The sequence below is a fragment of the Danio aesculapii genome, chromosome 9 (genome assembly GCF_903798145.1).
Source record: "Danio aesculapii chromosome 9, fDanAes4.1, whole genome shotgun sequence".
NCBI classification, from domain to species: domain Eukaryota; kingdom Metazoa; phylum Chordata; class Actinopteri; order Cypriniformes; family Danionidae; genus Danio; species Danio aesculapii.
Genome location: NC_079443.1, coordinates 26,223,889 through 26,248,889, shown reverse-complemented (window position 1 = coordinate 26,248,889; position 25,001 = coordinate 26,223,889). Strand labels below are relative to the sequence as shown.

Below are 25,001 nucleotides of genomic sequence, written 5' to 3'. Positions count from 1 at the left end.
AAAGCTATACATTGTTTGAAACACTTTAGCATGTTAACATTTAATATTTTAGATTTCCAGCAAAATATTAATATTTTCATTATTATTAAAAATAATAATAATAATAACATCAATAGTTCTTGTTAATAATAATAAGAAGAAACATATGTCTTTTAACAGGAGAGATAAGGTATTTTCATTACTTCATGGTTCACTTTGTGTTTCGGCCCTGTTCCATTGAAGCAGATAGTCCATTTGGCGTGTTCTATGATTGTAAGGGTTGTGTAATTGTCTGCTGCAGGCTCTTTTCCGGACAGTAGCTATGATGGTGCCAGACTATGCTCTGATAGCTGAGATTGTGCTTTACTCCTGTGGATTTGTCAGAGCACGGCCGCTCTCAGTGAAGATTGTGGCTACGTATAGACTGTGCTCTGAGCAGCTCTCTTCCCAGCACCACTATGATTACGGTATGAGGGCTGTCAAATCAGTTCTGACTGCAGCAGGGAACCTGAAGGTAGGACCAGTATCTGCAAAAAGCTCCAAATGTTCATATTTTTGTCATAATGTGATTGTTTTCTATAAAAATAACATGCTGTATTGAAATTTGTTAATATTATAGTCTCTGCATTTTACACAGGGTTATGTTATTATGCTCCAGAACAGGGTTAGCATAATTTTTGCACCAAAAATAAAAACATACACGCAATTTACTTGAACTAAATTGGTTCCAAATCTTGAGTTTCTTTTTGATGTTGGACATATTAAAACAGTGCTTCTCAACTGGTTTGGCCATGGAACCCATTTTTCCCATGGCCCTTAAGCTGTGACCAATATACAGTTGAAGTCCTCCTGAATTATTAGCCCCCTGTTTTTTTTTCCTCAATTTCTGTTTAATAGAAAAAATATTTTTCAACACATTTCTAAACATAATAATTTTAATAACCATGATGACAGTACATAATATTTTACTAGGTATTTTTCAAGATACCGGTTTGCAATTTAAAGGCTTAACTAGGCTAATTAGGTTAACTATGCAAGTTAGGGTAATTAGGCAAGTTAAAAGTTCAGTTAAAAAAAAGATTTTTATACAAAAAATTATTTTGGATGCACTAACATGGCTGGTGTAGCTATTTTGCACCCTGTCAGAAGTGAAACCACTGGTTTTTTGTTTTGGTGCTTTCCATATCTCTCCCACTTAAAATGAACCAGTGTCCTGTCTGAAACTAACTTAAAGACAATGGGCCCTATTATTTTGCGTGATTTGTTGCTATTTTCAGACCAGCGCAACCCTAATTTTCATGTTTTGCGCCACGTTATTTAATTAGCAAATCCCTTTGCACTTTTTTTGTGGACTCATGGGTGTGCCAGTCTATAAAGGAGGTGTGTTAAGGCGCATTGTTGGTGTGTTGCTATTTTGAGAAACTGAAATAGACTACACCATTGACCAAGTAAAAGCTGGTCTAAAGTCCAGCGCAGAGCATGTTAGTTATGCGCCTATGCAGGTCCAAATGCTTAATACACACAGGATGTACAGCAATACACAAATATCTTTACATATAAAATAAGGGATTAACATGTTACAAAAATTATTATTACAAAATTGTTATTATTATTACTACATAGATATAAAAAAAAACACTACCTCCATGCCTTCTTCATGTTAGGGGTCTTTTTTTCAGTTTATTCATGACAATTTGCAGTTGTATAATATTAATATTATCAGTAATATTTATTATATGCATAATTATTTTTGTTCTAATAAAAAAAGTTTAGGTTTGTCCACCTGTTGGGTTTTGGAGACGTACTGTATGCATCACTATATGGGGCATAAGAATAGTATGTGTGTTTGTATATAACTCTTCACACACTTTGTTATTATTGTTCATTTATTCGTTTGCTGGAAATTAGAACTGAATTTAGAAATAGTTTTGAAACAAATCTTTGTGCTTAACAAACGAAATTAAATATGTAACACTGTAACACTGGAAACACTGTTTCCCTATTCACAAAGGTAAAGAAGTAAAGTAAAGAGTACAAGTAAAGAGAGAAAGAAAGTAATGAGGCCAAATGATGGAGACTCGTTCTTTATCCTCGCACAGATGGCCTGTTAAACTGTTTTCTATAATTAAAATATAATAAAATAGCAAAAGTAGATTTGGATACACCCTTAATGCTTTTGCACCATTCGCTTTAGACTTTGCGCCTAGATCATTAAAATAGAGCCCAATGTGTTGTTCTCATGCACATGAATTGCATCTGACAGGAAGCTTTCACGTTTCACGCCTTTCACTCCACTTCACGACACACTAAAAACTGTTCTGTGATTCACATTTGGGTTGTAACCCACCAGTTGAGAAACAATGTATTAAAAGATATTTTGAAGTATGTCACTAAATGATAGCCAATGACTTCCATAAAATGAAAAAAATACGACAGAAGTCAATGGATACCAATTTCTTTCTACAAACATTCTTCAAAATATCTTCTTTTGTGTTCTACAGAAGAAAGAATGACAAGGCTTAGAACAAGAGAAGACTTGAGTAAACTGTGTGGCCCGCTATGTGCAACTTGAAACGATCTAGTGTTATAAAGTTATGCCTAGATGCTTAGCAACCGTAAGCCAGTTGTATAACACTGTGCTTTACAGTTTCCAAAATACAGTGCATTGTATACACAGTTATTAAAGCAATCAAATGGGAAAAGGTCAAATGAAAAAATGAGGATGGAAAACACCTGAAATGGAGTGAGCAAAGACATTCTATTGTCTTACAGTTTTAGTAAAGTCTGTAATGTATAAAAATGTCAAACACGTTGCACAGAGTAGTCATTCAGTCAATGACCTTGACACCAATAATATGTAAATAAGAATGTTAACCCAGGCTTTAGAATGTCAGTATATGAATACCTAGGATTAATTGTTAAACCTGCATAAAGGAACATTGTAAAGCGTGAATTAGGATAAGAAAGAATTCTGTTTACCCGGGGGTTTAGAATGATCCTGGGTTAACTAGATCAAATGTGAAAAGTCCCTCTGAAGTGTTTACCATTGCATTTCAGATCAGGGCCTTTTATTTGCAACATCTATTGGCTGAATTCATAATGAGGCAACTTGAAGAATCAGATAGACTTCTCTCTTTGAATGTGAAGGCCTTTGTTGTTTTGATTTAACATCTCATTTCATGGAGCAGATATATGTTTTGACTTTTCCGGCTTCTGCTGAGCCACCGTTTCTGAGCGCTTCATAAACTTGTTAAAGCAATTCTGAATGACTCCCAACTGCAGTTGGCTCAGTTCCTCCTCTCCTGCCACTGTTATCAGCACGGAGTTACCGAGGGTCAGAGGAGTGAAACATTTCCACTTCATCTCAATTCCCATTGCACGCTCCTTCTCCTCTCTCCCTCTCGCCACTTTTCGCTCGTGGATCAAAGCCAAATGAATCTGACATTGAATATAAATAGTGTTCACACTCAATTCAGCAGCTCGGAGAATTGCAGATCTGTGAAAAACACAAACTATTGAAACTGAGAACTTCGTTAAAAACCTGTGTGACCCTAAAGAATTCTGGACTCCACAGTCAGTGCAACTCTCTCTCTCTCTCTTTCTTTCTATATCTCGTCATCTCTGAGGTGTAAAAGAGTGAATGTAAGAAAGTACTCCTTCAAACGCTGCACGTTTCAGATTAATATGTCAATAGAAAACTGCAGTTGACATGTTATACTATTATTTCATTTGATTGCTAGACAGGCAGTCGAGGCGAGTACCATTTCTACATGAGCAAATCTACTGAAGCAAGGCCAGAACACGGTGACTTTGATGTTCATACACCCTACCTGAGCTTATTCCTTGATCTTTGATTTATTACTGATGCATTCATTTCCCCTAGGTTCGCATTTAGGGAATATCCTCGCATAGCTCTACTGACAAGTCAGACAATGAGAGTTGTGGTGCAGCCATAGGCCATCAGAGAAGACAGGTCAAAAAGAACAACTGCAGCGCTTACATAATGTGCCTAGAGCAAGATGAATACTGTCTTTCCCTGTACTCTGATACCTGAATAAAAGCCATCTCCTCTGTCAGATCCACACAGCTGGCTTACTCCCTGCAAAGTTTTAGAAGTGGCAGCAGCATTTATTTGAAGGAGTGAATCTTGCTCTGTGTCTGTGCAAAATAAAGAAGTCACTCCTACTATCTGAACAATGGTTGACATAGTAACCATGGTGGCAGTTTGGCATCTTGTAACTACAAAAAAGAGTGATGCCAACAGCTATTGACCAAATTCATGTACAGCAATTGCTACTGAATCATCTTGTGTTTCCAGGTACATGACTGCATTATTTGTGCTTCTGTTGCCCTCTTAGACATAACTGTGCATGAGTAAAATTTAACTTAAACACAACATAATTAATAAAAACAAATAATATTGATTTATATAAAAATAGTTAGGCTGTACAAATGTACATATGTTCCTACCAACTTTTTAGAGACATTTTAGAATCAAAACATCTATATACATACATCTGTATTATAACTTATGTTCAATGTCTAGAAATACAGTTAGATCCATAAATATTTTGACATCATCACAATTCTTTATACACCAACGCAATGGATTTGAAATGAAATGAACAAGATGTGCTTTAACTGCAGACTGTCAGCTTTGATTTGAGGGTATTTACATCCAAACAGGTGAATGCTGTAGGAATTGCAACAGTTTGCATATGTGCCTCCCACTTGTTAAGGGTCCAAAAGTAATTTGACAGAATGATAATCATAAATCAAACTTTCACTCTTTAATATTGAAAATCCTTTGCAGTTAATGCCTGAAGTCTGGAATGCATAGACATCACCTGACACCGGGTTTCATTCCTGGTGGTGCTCTGCCAGGCCTCTACAGTAACTATCTTCAGTTCCTGCTTGTTCTTGGGGCATTTGCCTTGACTTCAGCTAGTGAAATGCATGCTCAGTTAGATTCAGGCTAGGTGATTGACTTGGCCATTGCATAACATTCTACTTCTTACCCTTCAAAAACTCTTTGGTTGCTTTTGCAGTATGCTTTGGGTCATTCTCCTTCTGCACTGTGAAGCACCATCCAATGAGTTCTGAAGTATTTGGCTTAATATGAGCAGAAAATATTGCTTGAAAGACTTTAGAATTCATCCTGCTGCTTTTGTCAGCAGTTCACACCTAGGGACAATGAATCGATTAAATTGCTAAAAACCAATTACTTAAAGCCTTGGCAATGAATTTATGATTCGTATAAATCATAATTGATATAATTGATTCGTTGTGTCGTGCGACAAGGGGATGTTTGATTTTTAAAAATACACTTTAGTTGAGCGCGGAGAGGAGTGAACATGGTCTCTCTCGCGCACTGATACAGAGTTCGGCGCCTCATAGACAGGGATGAGGAGGAAGGGAGTTCAACAGCAGCTTAAATCACTACAGAATCCTACTTTTGTTCTGTTTTGAACTGAGGACCGTAAAGTCTCTGGTGCTGATGTTTTATTCATTATCCAGCTTGACAAGCATGATAAATTAGCGTTAGCTCGTTTACCCTTAAAGCGGCAACTGAAAAATTCGAACTGAGCTTTGGTGCATTGGCTGGTGCTGAGCCAGAGAAAGACGTGTCATATCATCACAATTATGCAGCGGTTTAACCGCCTAATGCTTATATTTTATGAATTAGACATGTAAATACACACAAGTACTAGTAAAACAATACATTTAGAGTTTGTAAAACACACAAGAAAGTCTAACAATTCATTCATAATTTGCAGATGCGTTTAATTTATATCAGATACACAAAGTAAAAGTAAAAATAAAGTTGAATCTATTCTTTAAGTTCACCAGCCACTTACTTGCATGCATTTTGGTAGTAACTAATGAATTTACGTGCTGAATCCTGCGTGTTCTGCTTTTTATGAATGAATCAAACGCTCGGCCGCAAGTCAACATGGCGACGCCCATCTCACGTTATAGATCACAATCACTTACACGTTTATGTGAATTGGAATATCAGGTAGTTGATGACATGATGTGAATATTTTGAATTAAAACGGAAAAAACTAAGTAAAAGGGATACATCTGTCATGCAGCGCTATTGTGGCTGCGGTGTGTCACATGACAAACATGATGCGTCGCCACGAAAACATTAAGGGTGAACGTTTTAAAATAATGATCACCTAACAAAACTCACTCCCGGTTCCAGATAGAATCTTTTAAACCTGCAAGCAGAAAGGTTAATAACAGAAGTAAAGCAGCAGTGTATAGTTATTTTGCATTGCAAGACTAAAGACACGTTTTTATTCACTCACTTTTTTTTAGATTATTCATTTTTCAATCTGTTGTCATATAGCTGCACTGCAGAAAAAGCTTGACTTACTCAGTCATTTTGTCTCGTTTCCAGTTCAAATATTTAAAAAAATCTTAAATCAACACTAGACAAGAAAAATGGTATGAGAAAATGAAGTGATGCTTAAAACTTCTGTTTTTTCTATTCTATTTATTTTCTATTGACAGTCATACATGCCCACGCCATGTCACTACTACCACCATGCTTCATTGCTTAGGATCATGAGCAGTTTCTTTCCTTTTCCAAACCCTTCTCTTCCCATTACTTTGGTACACATTTATCTTAATCTTCCAGAACTGTGAAGGCTTCTTTAGCTAACCAATGGTTTACATCTTGTGATGAACCCTCTGTATTCATTCTGAGATGTTGAGATTTGGGCTGTCAGAAGATTAGAATTTGCTCACTCACTATCCTTCGGCTTAGTCTCTGATTTATCAGAATTACATTACATTATGTTTGTGGCCGGAATAATTTACTGTTAATATTTTGTTAAAAATAAATAAAATACAGAATCCATGAAATCTTATTGACAGGCTTTCTTTTTTGGGAGCATGTGTTGAGTGTCTTACTTGGCATTCATACTTCACATTAATGGTAATTAAAGTTGCAATCCATATCTTTTTTTATTCCCTTGTTTTTCCACTTACTTGTAAACTTAAGAACTTGAGTTTTTAGCACTTTGGTCTTAATTATATGGCACATACTGTCTGTACTAGGAGGAAATGTGCATTTGATTTAACTATTTACATTCAAAATATCATGGAAGATTCATTCATTTATTCATTTTCCTTTGGCTTCTTTCTTTTTATCTTAATTCATCAGGGGTCGCCACAGTGGAATAAACCGCCAACTTATCCAGCATATGTTTTACACAGCAGATGCCCTTCCAGCTGCAACCCAGTGCTGGGAAACATTCATACACACTCATTCACACACATACACTATGGCCATATTAAGTTTATTCAATTCACCTAAAGCGCGTGTCTTTGGACTGTGGGGGAAACTGGAGCACCCGGAGGAAACCCATGCAAACACGAAGAGAACATGCAAACTCCACACAGAAATCTTAAGGGGTTTATATAATGGGGCAAGCTGGCACTTGAACCAGTGACCTTCTTGCTGTGAGGTGACAGTGCTAACCACTGAGCCACAGTGTCACCCTCATGAAGTTAAATTTGTTTGTAAAATGCATTAACTGTCCTAAATAACCAAATATGTTTCATGTAGATTAGGACATTCACTCATGGAGTGACAGCTTGTATTTTTCTACAATATGTACACTATTATTACTCTTCTTAATATGTCTGCCGTGTGTGACAGTGAGGAACATGGAGTATCAAACAACAACAACAACAACAACAACAACAAAATCTCACACAACTAAAATAAGCAGAAGAGAACCCTGACCTTGACAGCTCCCACTCGCTTTTCTCATTTTGCCAAATTTGAATAGCGTCTGCTTGTGTCATCGCTGCTGTTCTCAGAAATGAATACGCCTGTGTCATTTTCACAGCAATCTTTGCACCATCACACCCGAGACTGCACTCTTTTGCCATCTTGAAATTACTTTTGGAGACAAAGGCATGCTCTAAACCCCTCAGGTCTGAGTTGCAAATGACTGTGATGGTAAAGAATGAGCAAAGACAATGTGGCTGAATGCTGCCTTTCCCCTGGAGACCCCAGAAAAGTGACGGCACAAGCGAATCCTTTATTGAGTGTCAAACCTCTTTCTCTCCCTGTGTTTAACATGTCACAGCTCAAGTTTCCAGAGGAGAATGAAGATGTTCTGTTGCTGAGATCTATTATTGATGTCAACCTACCGAAATTTCTGGCTCATGACCTTCCATTATTTGAGGTACAACATCAGTATTCTGCATAAACACAAATAATAATGTGTTCATTAAAGTGTGTAATTAACATTCACTAACGTTTCAATCATTGTGAATCCGTGCAGGGCATCACTTCCGATCTGTTCCCAGGAATCAAGCTTCCAAAACCAGATTACAGCGTGCTGCTTGAGGCTATAAAAGAAAATAGCGCTAAGATGAACCTGCAGGTCACTGACTTCTTTGCTGAGAAGATCCTGCAGATCTATGAAATGATGATTGTGCGTCACGGCTTCATGCTGGTGGGAGAGCCTTTTGGTGGGAAGACGTCTGCTTACCGTGTGCTCGCCGCAGCCCTGAATGACATCTGTGAGAAGGTGCTGTAAATGTTCACAGAAACTGCTGCAGCACAAATAGTCACAGTGGGAGTAGAATTTTTCGCATTCAAAATTGTACGTCTGTTACATAAGATATTTTTTACAAACTTTTGTTCTTTTATCCTACTTATTGACTCTTTAAAAGCATTTTTTTCTTGTACCCAGAGGATGTGAACTCCCAAAGTCTCTAACACTCCCACATTACTCAAGCAGTTCCAAGTGGATGTGAATTTGTATCACAATACCACAATACAAACTGCTCTTTTTGCATAATAGAACACTTAAAAAAGGCTTCAAAATGTTTTCGTGGAAAGAAAATGTGATTTCTTGTGTTTCTAGAGAACAGGCAACACAGTTAGTGATGGTGCTGCTATAAATCACTGCACTGAAGAACATTCATACATATCGCTAATAAGGCACAATTGAAAACATTGCTGCTACGTTTTATGGAAGTTTTGGAATTGTATCATAGAGTAAATACAACTGTTTTCAACCTTTTCTGAGTGCAGAATCTGATGGAGGAGAACAGGGTTCAAATCACTGTGATCAACCCCAAGTCTATCACTATGGGCCAGCTGTATGGCCAGTTTGATCCCGTCTCCCATGAGTGGTCAGATGGCATCTTGGCTGTCAGCTATAGGGCATTCGCCATTTCCCAGGTACAGTTACTATTCCATATAGTTTACATCTGTCCCTCTCTCCTTCTATTAATCAGTAAGGTTTATTCCTTCATTCATTCTTATTTCCGTTCATAGACTTTTCTTCCTCTTCATATTATGCATCCATTTATCGACCCGTTCACCCCTCCTTCTATTCAATCTTCTGTCTATTTCTACTCCTATTCCTATCATGCATCCATTCACCCTCTTTCCATTCAGTAACCTATCCATCTACACTGTTGTCCATACATAAATCTGGACTTTACTAGAACTTCTATATTAAGCTGCTCTAGCACAATCTACATTGTAAAAGCGCTATATAAATAAACATGAATTGAATTTGTTCATTTATCTATATAGCCGGCAGCTAGCTCTCTGCAACTCTCACATGCTTGCCCACTGAAGCTAAGCAGGGCAGTGCCTGGTCTGTACCTGGATGGGAGACTGCATGGGAAAGCTTTTTTTCTGCCGGAAGTGGTGCAAGCATATGGCGCTCAACCTGCGGACTGTGTGGGTCCCAATGCCCCAGTATAGTTATAGGGACATTATACAGTCAGTGAGCGCCGTCTTTCAGATGAGACATTAAACTGAGGTCCTGAATGTCTGTGGTTATTAAAAATCACAGGATGTCCATCGAAAAGAGTAGGGGTTTAACCCAAATTCTGTCCATCATGGCCTCCTAATCATCACCATATCATAATTGGCTTCATCACTCTGTCTCCTCTCCACCAATCAGTTGGTGTGTGGTGTGCGGCAGGTGGATGCTGCACACTGGTGGTGGATGAAGAGATTCCCCCCAATGTGTAAAGAAAAGTGCTATATAAATGTAAGGAATTATTATTATTATATATAGAAATCCATCTTTTTTATCCAAATATATCTGTTTACATACACTCATCCCTACCATCCTTACTTTTAATCCTTAACAATGTCCTTTCATCCCCCATAGTATTTGTCCCTGCTTTACTTTCCCCTCTATTATCTCTTCCTGTCATCCTTTCATTTAACCATCTACTTTATACATGCAAACATCTATGCATCTATTCATTTGTTTACATATAGAACTAGACCTCTCTCCTTTTATTCATTCATCAATCCATCTCTCCATTTAGCCCTCATTCCCTCCATTTATCCAGTTATACCTCTCTCCTTTCATTCATTCACCCATCCATGTACATTATTATCCTTCTGTTTGTTCCTTTATACATTTATCCATACAAGTACATTATTTACCCTTCTCTTTGATCATTTATACATCTGTCCATTCCATTTGTTAATTTATCTATACACCTGCTTCTATCCATCCATTCCTCCATCCGTCTGTACTTTTGTTCATCCACCTTTTCAACCATCCATCTTTTTCTTCATCCATCCATTCGCCCATCTTTTATTTAGGATTGAAACATAAATAACAATGAATGCTGAGTTTAAACACCACTGCTGTCTGACATGCAACTCCTATATTTGTTTTTTACCATGGTAACATTAAACCTAAATATGTGCTTAAAATTAAACTGTATTGAATATATCTTACTGTAAACTGTTCAGATTGTGTTCAGAGTTCAGTCATATAGTCATACATTCAGTCACATTCCTAAAGATTACAGTTAAAACCTTTGTTTCTTTTGCTTACAGTTTAAATATTTACATTTAAACAGGACAGGGTAGAACATTGTCTGTTATACAGTAAGAAAGTGGTGAAGAAACTAGATCCTCTTATAGATGTAATTTAGGGATAAAACGCAACATAAGAGTAGGCAGTTGCCAAATGTTTGCCTCATTTTCATATTTGATTTTTACAGTTATGACCATTTTAGTAAGAAATTCCTGTTTTAAGGGAAATAAGAAAGTCAAAACAATGGCAGCATTTCAACCATGTGATATGTTAAACTCATTTTACGGTGTTTAAGTTTTAATATATACATTTTTTTTGACTGAAGAATTTTTCATGAGAAAATTATTAAACTGAAAAATTAACATTAATTGAAAAACACGGTTCTCTTTCAATGTTCTACAGCAGGAAGTACAGTATATACAACATACTATGCATTTTATTGAGATTTAGCACACTTCAAAGTTGAGGTTAGATTGTTCGATGTCTAAATTAACTGTCAGCTGTCTTCCTAACAGAGTCCTGACAGAAAGTGGCTAATCTTTGATGGGCCTGTTGATGCAGTGTGGATTGAGAACATGAACACAGTATTGGATGACAACAAGAAGCTTTGTCTCATGAGTGGAGAGATCATCCAAATGTCCCCGCAGATGAGCCTTATCTTTGAGCCCATGGACCTGGAGGTGGCTTCGCCAGCCACGGTAAGATGGCAGATGTTACACTGCTTACAAATAGTGCAGAATGCTTCAATTCAAAACATTTTGGTAGTTATTATGAGTAAAAAATCACTTACAAACTAATTTTAAAAGTATTTAATAGATTTATGGAGAAACACCTTACAGTGGGGCTAAAGAATGAAGGATGGTTATTGCACATACTAAATATTATTTATTCTTTAAGTGAGAAAAAGTATGTACAAATTCACAGGTCAGAGTTCAGACAACTTGATCTTTCACAGCAAAGTTTACTTGAGCTTGCATTTCTGATGTCCTGCATTTCCATGCCTGTTAATGGAATGTCAAATGTCAATGGAATGGAAAGTGCAGTGTGACCACCCATTTAAATCAATTATTTTGTTATTCAGGAAACCTTATGATTATAGTGACATTTTAAAGAGGTAATTTGTAATGTTGTGTCAAATTTAGTTCCAAAGCCTCTTTAACAAATTGTCCCTTAGGCAGTGCATAAATGAAGCCAGTTAAACGTCTGATTTGTTTTTTATTCCACTATATTTGTTTTTAACTAATCTGTCATTAACTGGGTAACTGTGTGTATTTAAATAGTGGATGCACCAGATTTGGACCTGATAGTTCCATCAGTTTAATGACTATTTAAGCAGTAATAATGTTATTAATTAGTATTGAGATTTAACGCGTCTTCACTGAAGCACACAGTACACAGACAGAACTGTGCACAAACAGAAATATTCAACAGCGAAGACACTTGCCTTGTGAAGTTTATTAATAAAAGAGCTTCACTTCTGAATCTCTACATTATATTTTCTCATCAACAAAGGGGAAACATTGACTTTTGAAGTAATTACATTTGCAGCATCAGTAGGCTGTTATTAAAGAGACACTACTGTACAAACAAAAGTAATCCACAAACACACAATTTCTCTCCCTCTATCCAATTCATTTAAATGATTCATTTATGTAAAATAATTCCTCACACACCCTTTTCTCTGTGTCTTATTTATGTGGGTAGAATGCTAGATAAAATGCTAGTTCTATGCAATGCATTTTGGGAATTTGAGACGTGGGAACCTGTAGGGAATCTATAGGTTTATTGAATCACAATAAACTATAAGCGGTACAACAAAAGTCAGTATAAATCAGTACAACAAAAAGCAAACAAACATAATCCTTATTTCCTTTCGCTTTTTCTTGTTCACTCAACTTTTGAAAACATCAGCTGCACTGACCTAAATATATTTGTCAGTTATACAAAAAAACTTTTGTTGGGTTATTCATTCATTTTCTTTTCGGCTTAGTCCCTTTATTAATCAGGGGTCACCACAGCGAAATGAACCACCAACCTATCCAGCATTTGTTTTACGTACCGGATGCCCTTCCAGCCGTAACACATCACTGGGAAACACCCTTACACACTCTTTCACACACATACACTACAGCCTATTTAGCTTATTCAATTCACCTATACCACATGTCTTTGGACTTGTGGGGGAAAACAGAGCACCCGGAGGAAACCCACACGAACACGGAACATGCAAACTAAACACAGAAATGCCAACTGACCCAGCTGGGGCTCAAACCAGTGACCTTCTTGCTTTGAGGCGATCTTGCTACTCACTGCGCCACTTTAGTTGGGTGAACATAAGATTATTTAATACTCTCTAACAAAACTTTTAAGTTGTGATAACTGAACATATTTTGTCTGCAGAGCTGGAATGCCTGAAGTTGAGTGAACAACTTGTGTACTCATTTTTTTCACCTTTAATTGATAGGAAAGTAGAGAGTATAGACAGGTAAGCATGGGGATAGGAGAGAGGGGAAGGATCTCAAGGCAGGAATTGAACTCAGGTCACCATGAACACCAGAGTGCCATGTGTCTGCGCACTAACCACCACACCATTGGCACCAACGAGTAATCAACTTTTGAAAACAGTACTGACCTAAAATGTTTGAAGTTACGTGAACAAACAGTTTTGGAATTGGCACTAAGAAATAATACATCAGAAAAAACAACGACAAAAAAACTAAAACAGAGACAAATGTTAACAAAACATTTATTAAACATAGAATTAGAAACAGGACAGGACGTAAAACAACAATAATGGTAAACAAGACAAAGATCAAAACATGACAGGACAACAGTGAAAAATGAAGCATGTCTTCCTGTTTTTCAATTGAACTATGATAGTTTGTTATGTATTATTTCTTAGTACCGATTTCCGAAAGAGTTTTTTGTTCATTCAACTTCAGACATTATAGGTTAGTACAACTGGTGTTTTCAAAAGTTGTGTACATGTTGGCGCCAATGGCGTAGTGGTTAGTGGGTCGACACATGACTCTCCGGTGTTCATGGCGACCCCTAGTTCAATTTCTGCCTCAAGGTCCTATGCCAGTCCTTCCCCTTTCCCCACGCTTTCCTGTCTATACTCTCTACTGTCCTATCAATTAAAGTTGAAAACAAATGTTGAATACATGAGAAAAAACTAAAAGAATAAAGATTTTTTTGTTCACTCAACTTCAGGCATTCCAGTACTGCAGACAAAATACGTTCAGTTGGCCCATCTTAAAAACTTTTGTTACAGAGAAGTTCACCTCTCCAGAAAACTAATAAAAAATCTTATTGTAACCCAACCAAATGTTTTTGTGTTGCTGATATATAATTTTAGATCAGTGCAGCTGTATTCAAAAGTTGAGTCAACAAGAAAAAACAAAAGGAAATTATCAGACTCTACAAATAATATAATTTTAACCTCAGACCTGACAACGGACTTTATTCACTTCATACAGTACACACATTGTGTGCATAAATACACATTTTGTTCTGTGCGTAGTACCTTTGCTCATGCGGGTCATTTTGGACCATGATCTGTTAACACTGTAATCTGATACTGCCACATTTATAACAGCAGTGTGAACAGCTATGCAAAAAAAAATCAGATCTGAGAAAAAAAAATCAGATTTGAGCACTAAGCCTCGCAGTGTGAACGCAGCCTAATATATTCCTGTAATATATGCCACCTACAAAGGCAAACCTACAGTGCACATACAATATTTATCTTTTTTAAATACAGTACAGTCTAAAAATATGACGAAAATCTGATGAAAATATATCCTCACATTTCCCAAAGCGTTTGTTATATCTTTATCAGCGGAGACATCTCTCAGACTGCCTTTGATGTTTTGCTTTGGGGGAAAAAAAAGTAGACCATCAAAATGGGATTGTCGTTGTAATTCGGCAAACCTGTCAAATGGGGACTTGCCATTGACTTGCAGTGCCACAATAATACACCCACATCATCTCCTCCCCCCTCCCTCCATTCCATCCTACTCAGAATGGAATAATGGCATGTTGCTACTGAATTTCTTTCTTTCAGAAACCCAACGCAATTTCCTCCCTCTATTTATCTCAGCGTCTTCTCCTAAGATGGCTTTGTACCCGACAGAGCTTCTGCCTCACACATCTCAGCCCGAGGAAAGGCTCTTATGATTGAGGATGCCGGCTTTTGCAGGCCCAGGTGGGGGCAGAAGACTCTGATTCAAAAGAATGGCTGATGATGACAGAGAGTAAACGAGCGTGTTATGGATAAGGAAAGCATATGAGACTATCAAAGTGTGTGTATGTGTGTGTGATTGTGTTGTGTGTGACGGCCACCAGATCAGATCAAGTAGACGCTGGAGATAGAGCCAGAGGGAAAGAGTGAGACAGAGATCAAATCCGTGTGAATATCTTGTCTTGTTTTGACGGAAGCAGAAAGAGGTCTGGCTATAGCACAAGCATAAACCATCTCCCTTTGGCTTAAATCTGTCTCTATCAATTCCTCTCGTGCTCTCTTCTTTTTATGTATTAATGCTTGACTCATCCTACTGCAAACTAGACCAAAGTTCAATGAGAATTCATTTGAACACGCTTACATGTTCTTGAGGTCGTGCTTGGCCCAGATGTCTCCTCTGGCTTTACACCTGCGCATAAATGCCTAGTTTGCAATTCAACTTACACCTCTCCCATTCACATGGGCCTTCCGTGGAAGCCGGTATCCGACAGCTGTTTCCCATCACATAACCTTGATGAGGTACTATTCATCAAACTATTAAGCACAGAAGACCTTTATCTTTATGAGTAACCCAGTACAGCTGCCTCGGCAGATGAATAAAATGGAGTTTGTTTGAACTATTGCTCCTTTCCAGATGGTTGAGTAATATATAGACTTCGTACCCTTTGGAGGGCTACTGTGGTCATGAGTGCTGCTTGTGTGAAACTTTTGATATTTTCAAAAGAATTCGTGCCAGTAATCGCTATTGAGTCAAATTTCCGACTGTGTTTAAAAAGTTGAATTGAGTATGAATTTTTAAATAAATTAAATCTTTTATTCAGCAATGAGGCATAAAATTAATTTACATCAAGAATTTTACCCTCAAAGAAAGGCCTGAACTTTCTATTTATTAAAAAAACCTTTATAAATGTTTCAAGGCTTCACAATAAAACCACTAAACAGTATAATTGTAATGTGAAGGGATGCTGACAACCGGAGGTGCAGATCAGAATGCAGGATTTATTAAAAGAGAATGCAATCCAGAAGAATGGTCAATAGTCGATCTGCGTGGCTAACAAACATAAACAAAACAAACAAAACAAAGCAAGGGTCAAACACGACAAGGCAAGGAAAGGGAAAAGAAATGCGTCGTAAAGTTTACAATAACATATAAACAAGACTCAGCAACTGGTGTGTATGTGTCCGTGCTGTTTTTAAAACATGTAATCAGTTCTGAACAGCTTAGGCTGAGTGTGTTAGCATCAGCAAAAAACTGGAACAGGTGTGAGTGGGTGGTGCATGACATGATATTGTAGTCCAAATGTTGACAGATTGTAGTCCTGAGTGAAAGTGAATGATTCCCAGCGGTCTACAAGCCTGGATCGCTGTTGATTGTGACAATAATATGTATGTAAATATAAAGTATAAAAGCATAATGTTAAGAGAAGTAATGTTAAATATTCATCTTTAAATCTCATGAATAAATTAAATGTCATTTCACGTCAACATTTAAATTTTTTTAGCAATATTTCACAATATTGCTGTTTTTGAGCTAATGTGGTGCAGTGGGTAGCATGATCGCCTCACAGCAAGAAGGTTGCTGGTTCGAGCTCTGGCTGGGTCAGTTGGTATTTCTGTGTGGGATTTTGCATGTTCTCCGCTTGTTCGTGTGGGTTTCCTCCGGGTGCTCCGGTTTCACCCACAGTCCAAAGACATGCGCTATAGGTAAATTGAATAAGCTAAATTGGCCGTAGTGTATGTGTTAATGCAAGAGTGTATGGGTGTTTCCCAGTGTTGTGTTGCAGAAATGGTCATTCGCTGTGTAAAACATCTGCTGGATAAGTTGGTGGTTCATTCCACTGTGGCGACCCTTATTAATAAAGGGACTAAGCTGAAAAGAAAATGAATGAATGAATATTGCTGTTTTAACTTATGTTGTGTTATCAAAAACTAATGCACCATTAGTAAGGAGTCCAAAAAATAAATCAGTAAATATATTCTTGATCAAGCTGGGATTTTGCTGATTTTGTGGCAGGTATCTCGGTGTGGTATGGATCTACATGGAGCCTCACATGTTGGGATGGCGTCCTGTGATGTTGTCCTGGCTCAACACCGTGCCGTCCACTTTGAGCTCCATGCACAAAGACCTCATTACTGGCCTCTTCGACCGCATGCTGCCTGCTTGTCTTCAGCTCATCCGCAAAGGCACTAAGGTAACTGGGCTGCAGACATTAAGCTAGGGCTTTCCCACTGAATTAAAAGGCAATCTTAATATCAAAAGCAACAACTGCACACACTGAATTATGAGTTGCCTTTTGTAAAACATTGGCAATTATTTTAGTCCCCTGATCTCTCAAGCTAAGCCAGATGTATTTTATTTAGTACATGGATGAACAAAATCCTGAGGCGATGAGAGAATTTTTTTTATGGCAATGAGACATTGGGCCCTATCATACACCATGGCCAATAAGGCGCAAGGCGTGTATGGTAGGATTTGTTGGGTTTTGGACCATATGGGGCATAAGAATAGGATGTGTGTTTGGATATTTGTTTTTTTGACCACACTTCATTATTATTGCTCATTTTATTAGTTTTCTGGAAAGTAGAACTGAGTTTAGAAATAGTTTTGAAACGCTTAACAAGCAAAATTAATATGTAGGCTAATGGATGTCTTCAGTGGAGTGCATACAACATCTTTTACTTATCCATGAAGGTAAGGGAGTAAAGTAAAGAGCAAAAGTGAAATAAAGAGAAAGTTTAGAGGGTCGAATGGATGAGGCTCATTCCTTATCCTCACGCTGCAGATGGTCTGTTTAACTGTTTTCTCGCTAGTGAAGCATTCAGTTTTCCACTTACAAAGTGCATCATGTAAATAGCAAATGCTATTGGGGCGACGCAACTGACTCTAAAAGGGAATGGGAGATGAGACTCTAATTGGTTTAATGCACGTTATCCCTCAAAACACATCCATTACTCATTAAGAGAAAAAGCACAACCCTGTTAGACCATGCGCTAGGGCGCACAGTGTATTTTTCCATCCTTAAAATAGCAAAAGTGGATTTGGGCACGCTCTTAATGCTTTTGTACCATGTGCTTTAGACTTTGCACCTAGATTATAAAAATAGAGCCCAACGTCTGGATTTCATTCAAACTACATAGAACATACTTTTCAATGAGAGTTACAAAGTGAGTTTATGACATTCTGACTTTTTATAACACCCTAATAACACTGTCGTCATGTTCTTGTTACACGCAAGTGCAGCCAACTGTAATCCCTGTTATCGATTTACTGATTATGTTGTCAGAGGCCTTCAGTATTAATAGTTAATAATTGTCACAATAATAATCATGTAAGATTGTAAGTTCAATCTCACTCAATGTCTCTATGAACAGTTTTCATCATGAAAGCTTTTAATGAGCTAATGAAATATTTCAGCTTTATTTGTCAATATACAGGTATGTCCAATAAATTACTTTAGTGTAAATTAGCTGGGCAATTACCGGGATAGTACAAATCCAGCTAGTTGTTACCGCATGTGTGGAGATAAAAAACTTGATCTATTATCTTGATCCAGATGTCAGTTTTATCCCTGTTTCATCCCTTATATAAGTCCCTTTTGGTTCGAGCCTCGGCTGGGTGAGTTGGCATTTCTGTGTGGTGTTTGCTTGTTCTCCCTGCGTTCGCGTGGGTTTCCTCCGGGTGCTCCGGTTTCACCACAGTCCAAAGACATGCGGTACAGGTGAATTGGGTAAGCTAAACTGTCCATAGTGTATGAGCGTGAATGAGTGTGTATGGGTGTTTCCCAGAGATGGGTTGCAGCTGGAAGGGCATCCGCTGTGTAAAACATGTGCTGGATAAGTTGGCGGTTCATTACGCTGTGGCGACCCTGGATTAAGAAAGGGACTAAGCCGAAAAGAAAATGATTGAATGAATGAATAAACCCCTTCAGGATTACTGAAGACTCCTTTATCTCACGTCAGGTCCTGTTGACCTTTTAGACTTGAGGTTTATTATGATAAGTGACACATTAAAGATCCTTTATGTCTTAAAACTTAAACTACCTGAGATTTTTCTTTTTTTTCCCTTGCCTTTTCCCCCCAGTGTTATTAAAATGCTGGTAAAACTGGAAGAGTTGGAATAAAAACTGGAAGAGAAAACATGAGATTTCCTTTTGTTATTAAAAATGCACAGATACTACTGAAAAGACAGCCATTCATTTTTGTATGAACCATTATTATTACTTTTAGAGCCTGGAAGGAATAAGAAATTGTTGCCTGGTCTCAATTATGTAGACATTACATACTGAATTTCCTTTTCCAATAATCACAGGCTTCTGCAATTAAGGCTTCTTTTATGCTCGCATGCATGCATTGTGCTCAGAATGGGATAAAGCACTAATTATGTGCTTTCTTTTTTTAAATACCACTTTCTTGACAGTCCCGTTTTGTCTCTTAGTGCTTACAGTGCACTTTGTTTAATACAGTTTTTGTCAGAGAGAGTAGTGCTTTCTTGACACTCATTTAGCTGCTACGTTTCTTTGTTGCCTTGTTTGTCTTTTTGAAATTAACTTGATAACTTGTATATCAGTTATCAAGTTTTCATGTAATTACCTCACATCACACCATTTCTTGTGTACCTTTAAGATAGTTTTGCCCAGTATGATGGCACACCACCAACCATCTAGCCACGGGTTCTCAGTCCAGACTAATGGAGTGTGTTTTGTGTGGGCTTTCAGGAATTATCGCCCACATCCAACACGAGCCTGGTGAAATCTCTGATGAATCTGATGGACTGTATGATGGATGAGTTCGGAGATGAGAGCCAGATGAAGAGGATGGACCAGAGAGATGTCTGCTCCTGGCTTGAGGTGAGGATGAAGGGAAGTGTGAAGGAGATAAAGTGTAAAATGTTGGACACTTTATGCACTCAACGCTTGCAGTTTTCTTTATGTAGCTCAGATTGATCCGCATTTCTGCTGAGTCTGCACTCAAGCTGCTCGCTAGACCAAACAAAACATCCGAGCAACCACATTCAACTCTCCAAGCAATCATCCACAACAAATCAGCTGCATTTTGCATAGGCACTACTCGCATTTTTAACTGCTAAAATGTACAAATCTGCTCTATCTAATTATGATTAATCTCTATATGCCAGAGTTTCAACATGTATTAATTGATTTAATATATCTGACCCATAGAGAGGGTGTAGAAGGTTATAAATACAAATTAGAGATGTCATATACAGGATATAATGTATCTCACATTGCATTTTTTCATTTAGCTGATTTATTGACTGTCATGGATAATAAATTTAAAGTTTAGTTTGCTCAGTTCTGACTAAGGTTGTGTTCAGTTGTCTTGATTATTTTCATCTGCACACCACAAAAAATACACTTATACTTTTAGAACTGGTTTACTAAAGGTGTAGCTTTTATGACATATATTTTACATCTAGGATATGACATATATATTTAGGATATGATATATATATATATATATATATATATATATATATATATATATATATATATATATATATATATATATATATATATAGTTGAAGTCAGAATTATTAGCCCCCTGAATTTTTATCCCCCTGTTTATTTTTTTCTGTTTAACAGAGGGAAGATTTTTTTCAACACATTTGTAAACATAATAGTTTTAATAAATAATTTCTAATAACTGATTTATTTATCTTTGCCATGATGACAGTATAATATTTTACTAGATATTTTTCAGAATGGTGATGCGGTGGCGCAGTAGGTAGTGCTGTCGCCTCACAGCAAAAAGGTCGCTGGTTCGAGCTTCGGCTGGGTCAGTTGGCATTTCTGTGTGGAGTTTGCATGTTCTACCCGCGTTCGCGTGGGTTTCCTCTGGGTGCATCGTTTTCCCCCAAAAGTCCAAAGAAATGTGTTGGAGGTGAATTGGGTAAGCTAAATTGTCCGTAGTGTATGTGTATGAATAAGTGTGTATGGATGTTTCCCAGTGATGGGTTGCAGCTGTGTAAAACATGTGCTGGATAAGTTGGCGGTTCATTTCGCTTTGGCGACCCCAGATTAATAAAGGGACTAAGCTGAAAAGAAAATGAATGAATGAATGAATGAATAATCCATTAGTAAATGCTGAACTATGGTTAATAAATGCTTTACAAGTAATGTACATTATTAGTTCTTGTTAGTAAATAAAATAAACTAATGAAACCGTATTGTATAATTTAGTTCAAAAGGCTTAATTCAGTGCGACATCATTTGCATAAAACTTACAACAAGAGAGAAACGTAACTAAAGAAATGCATTACAAAGCAAACATAAAAAAGTAAACAAAAAAAACTCAATGATGTTACTTTTACATAGCTTAGTTAATAAATCTGACTTCATTCCATACATGAAATGTGCTTAAAAAATGGTGCGCAAAACATCTCACCTAAATAATTTTTTTTGCGCAGTTGTATCATATGCGGAGTGGTACGGTGGCTCAGTGGTTAGCACTGTCACCTCACAGCAAGAAGGTTGTTGGTTCGAGTCGTGGCTGGGCCAGTTGGCATTTCTGTGTGGAGTTTGCATGTTCTCCCCTTGTTCGTGCGGGTTTCCTCCTGGTGCTCCGGTTTCCCATACAGTCCAAAGACATGCGCTATAGGTGAATTGAATAAAATAAATTGTCCATAGTGTATGAGTGTGTGTAAATGAGTGTGTATGGGAGTTTCCCCGTACTGGGTTGTGGCTGGGAGGGCATCCACTGCGTAAAACATATGTCGGTATAGTTGGCGGTACATTCCGCTGTGGCGACCTTTGAAATAAAGACTAAGCCGAAGGAAAATGACTGAACGAATGAATGTATCAAATGCATCAGAGTGCGGGTGGCAGCAGTCTTGCTTATTCAAATGAACCACACTACCATAGCAAACGTTGTTCATTTTAATCGAAACAAACTTGTCAAGTGTGAACACACTCACAGGCCTCACTATGTGACGTTATCTTCAGTTACTGTGCTCCACTAAATATTTGTCATAATAACTGCTTCGTACAAATATCTTAGCTTTACTGCCCAGAAAGGTCATCTCTTTAGCCGAAGGCAGCTTTTTTTGTGCTGTCTGAAGTCTTTCAATGCTGTCTGCATTTCTCCTCTAAAGTTAATAATCTTTTCACCTGCTCCTCTGAGACGGAGATCATATCAGTGGATCAAAAACTGCCAACCTAGACGGCGAGTCTCATTGATTAGCTGGTACAGGATCAATGCTTAGAAAATCTCCTCCCATATAGGAAAGACTTTATTTGCTTTCTCTCAGCTGGTCATCAGAGTATTGCACAAACTTTTCTTTTTTTTTTATTTACGCCTAAAGAGCACAAAGCATTTTGTCCCAAATCAATGGCGGCAGTGTTTGTATTGATTGTCATTGCTGCAGCAGATTGATCTAAAAGTGCAATTGAATTTGCAAAAGAATATTTATGAATAATTGATTGAATTAGCAGTCGTGGAAAGGTCAGCGGTGGGCCGTAGTGATTAAACACAGCAATGCAGGAAGGAATGATTTAGGTAATTTATGAAAACTCAATATATGATCACTCAGAGGTCAACAGTAAGATGTTACTGAGCTGTTTGTTAGTCAGAAAGCTGCCACTGGCTTTGACTTCTCCTGTTACATGAAAACATGTTGTTGTTTTCTCTCTTACTGTATAGGGCATCTTTGTATTCTGCCTCATGTGGTCAGTCGGGGCCAGCTGCACTGAGGAAGGACGGGTGAAGTTTGATGGTTTGGTGAGAGAGATGTTGGCAGGTGGCCTAAGTGAAGAGACTCGCACACGCCATGGAATCCTGGAGCATGTAGAGCCTCCCGCAAAGCAGCTGACTGTGCCTTTACCCACGGAGGGAACGCTCTATGAGTACCGCTTCCTCAAAGAGGTCAGGTCTTTTAACGCACTAAAGCAGAACGCTTATATGTTGAAAGAAACAGATGAGGCTCTTTTAGGAAGTTTATTTCTTGTCGTACTGTTTTTGGAGATAATTAGGTAGCTGACATGAATTACTTTTTGATTGATGTCCTATCAGGTTGTATTACCAAACAGCAGATACCAACGGACATTAACCCCTCACGTAATGGCACATTTTTGCATGCCTCAGTAATTTATTTGTGTTACACTATTTAAAAAAGTCAGAAATTATAAAATACTGTTATTAATTACTCATTCTGGTGTTGTTCCAATCCCCTGGCACCTTTGTTCATCTTTAAAAAACAAGTTTTAGATGAAATCCCAGAGCTCCTTCATCCTCAATAGACAGCAGTGTTCAACATCCAAAAAAGGAACCTAGAAAATTATCAAAATGTCACGTTATTGGTAAAAAAAAAACTGGAAGAAAAAACAACATAGCTCATTCTGAAAACGTAGCCCTATGTACATTCTGGAGATCGTGAGTTATGTAGCCAGAAGTACGTGTGGCTGCATGTCATTTTTTAAATGAACACTATGGGGGGTATGACGTCGTTCCTTTTACGGTTACCAGCTGACAGCATACCTCCGTATGGACAGCTTTCCAGCTGTTACCAGTTTGTCCAGTTAGCTCACCATGTACATCGGTGGACTTGAGATGCAGAGTTACCACAATGATGGGGTTCGAGCTGGGTGAAGAACAGCTCCAGAAAGCGGGTAAGACAAAAACAAAAGCCAAAAAATAAAATAAATATGTAAATAACAGAGTGAGAATGTGGTAAAACATGGTAAAAATCAGACGAGGGCTTTTTTTTTCTGAATTGCTTTTTAAATTTGTCAGTTGGGTTTAAAGAAGGGGTGAGCAGGTCAATCTGTGCTTTTTAAAATACTATTGGTTGGGTTTAGGGAAGGGGGAGGGTGGGTTAGTTGATCGGTCAGTCAGACAGTCATTCAGTCAATCAATCAGTCAGTCGACAGCGGCCTCTGGTGGATTTACGAGAGAACAGCAGGCACGAATGGCACTCGCGAGAGAAATTTGAGATCTCAAAAAGCATAAACAGCGGCCTCTCGTGGATTCGCGAAAACAAAAACTGCAAAAAAACCGTACCCCCTGGGATGTATTTGATGGTCTCCAGAAATGTAGATAGAAGTACGTTTTCAGAATGAGCCTGGGTTAAAAAAACCCAAACTGTAAATACGACTCTATCTTTTCTCTTGTGTGTGCCAACTATGGGCAGTATGACATATTGTGATAAAAGTCAGCAGCACGTACAGCAGTAAATGTACACCTTAATCTGATAAAGAAGCTAACAAGAAGTTGTTTTTGCAGTTTTTTTTTTGCACACAAAAGTGTTCTGTGGGCTTCATGTTTAAAATGTAACCATCGCAGTCACATGGAATATTTAATATTTTTAATATATAGTTTTTGGGTCCTTTTCTGGATTGTTGCTGTCTATGGAGGATGAGGGAGTTTTCAGACTTTTTCTAAAATATCTTAAATGAGAGTAATTAATTACATACTTTCATTTTTGGGTGAACTAACCATTTATGGAATTTAAATTAATAATTTGTCATATATATATAATGTTCTATGGTATTAAAATTGGGTCAGTAGAAAATATAATATATAATACAATATAGTCTGGCTTTCTGCAGAGTAGTTGTACATTATATTATTCAGCCTGGTTTTGTATTAAAAACGCCACATTTGCTAGCTCTGTGTTTACAATATACACAAAGTGTAACAACAGCCACTTAATTCTTTGAGCTTGAGGCATGGGAACTTGATTATTCTATTTTTCGTCTTGAAGTACTAATAAGCGAATCTAGTCTCTGCTCAGGAAACACACCCTCCTCATCCTGAATGAGGTAATCTGTCTTATTATTTGTTATAAATCACAAGCTTTATCTCTGTGTAATAAAACTTCAGGCATAACCTGGACTAATTTGCCAATTTCATGCCTCATTAAATGCTGAAAATGTCATTTATTAGAGAAGAAATGGATTATCCATTGCTTACATTTTTCTGCTCTAGATAAAAGCCTT

At 37.6% G+C, this 25,001-nt stretch overlaps 1 protein-coding gene across 1 annotated transcript in view; it reads left to right on the top strand.

The window, feature by feature from the left end:
* dnah7 (dynein, axonemal, heavy chain 7) overlaps positions 1 to 25,001 on the top strand; it is a 134,453-nt gene that overhangs the window by 34,974 nt on the left and 74,478 nt on the right. Inside the window, exons 28-32 of the mRNA XM_056465310.1 lie at positions 281 to 493; positions 8,088 to 8,186; positions 8,286 to 8,534; positions 9,044 to 9,193; positions 11,324 to 11,506. Coding sequence (XP_056321285.1) covers positions 281 to 493; positions 8,088 to 8,186; positions 8,286 to 8,534; positions 9,044 to 9,193; positions 11,324 to 11,506 — 894 coding nt within the window. The remainder of the gene's footprint in view (positions 1 to 280; positions 494 to 8,087; positions 8,187 to 8,285; positions 8,535 to 9,043; positions 9,194 to 11,323; positions 11,507 to 25,001) is intronic.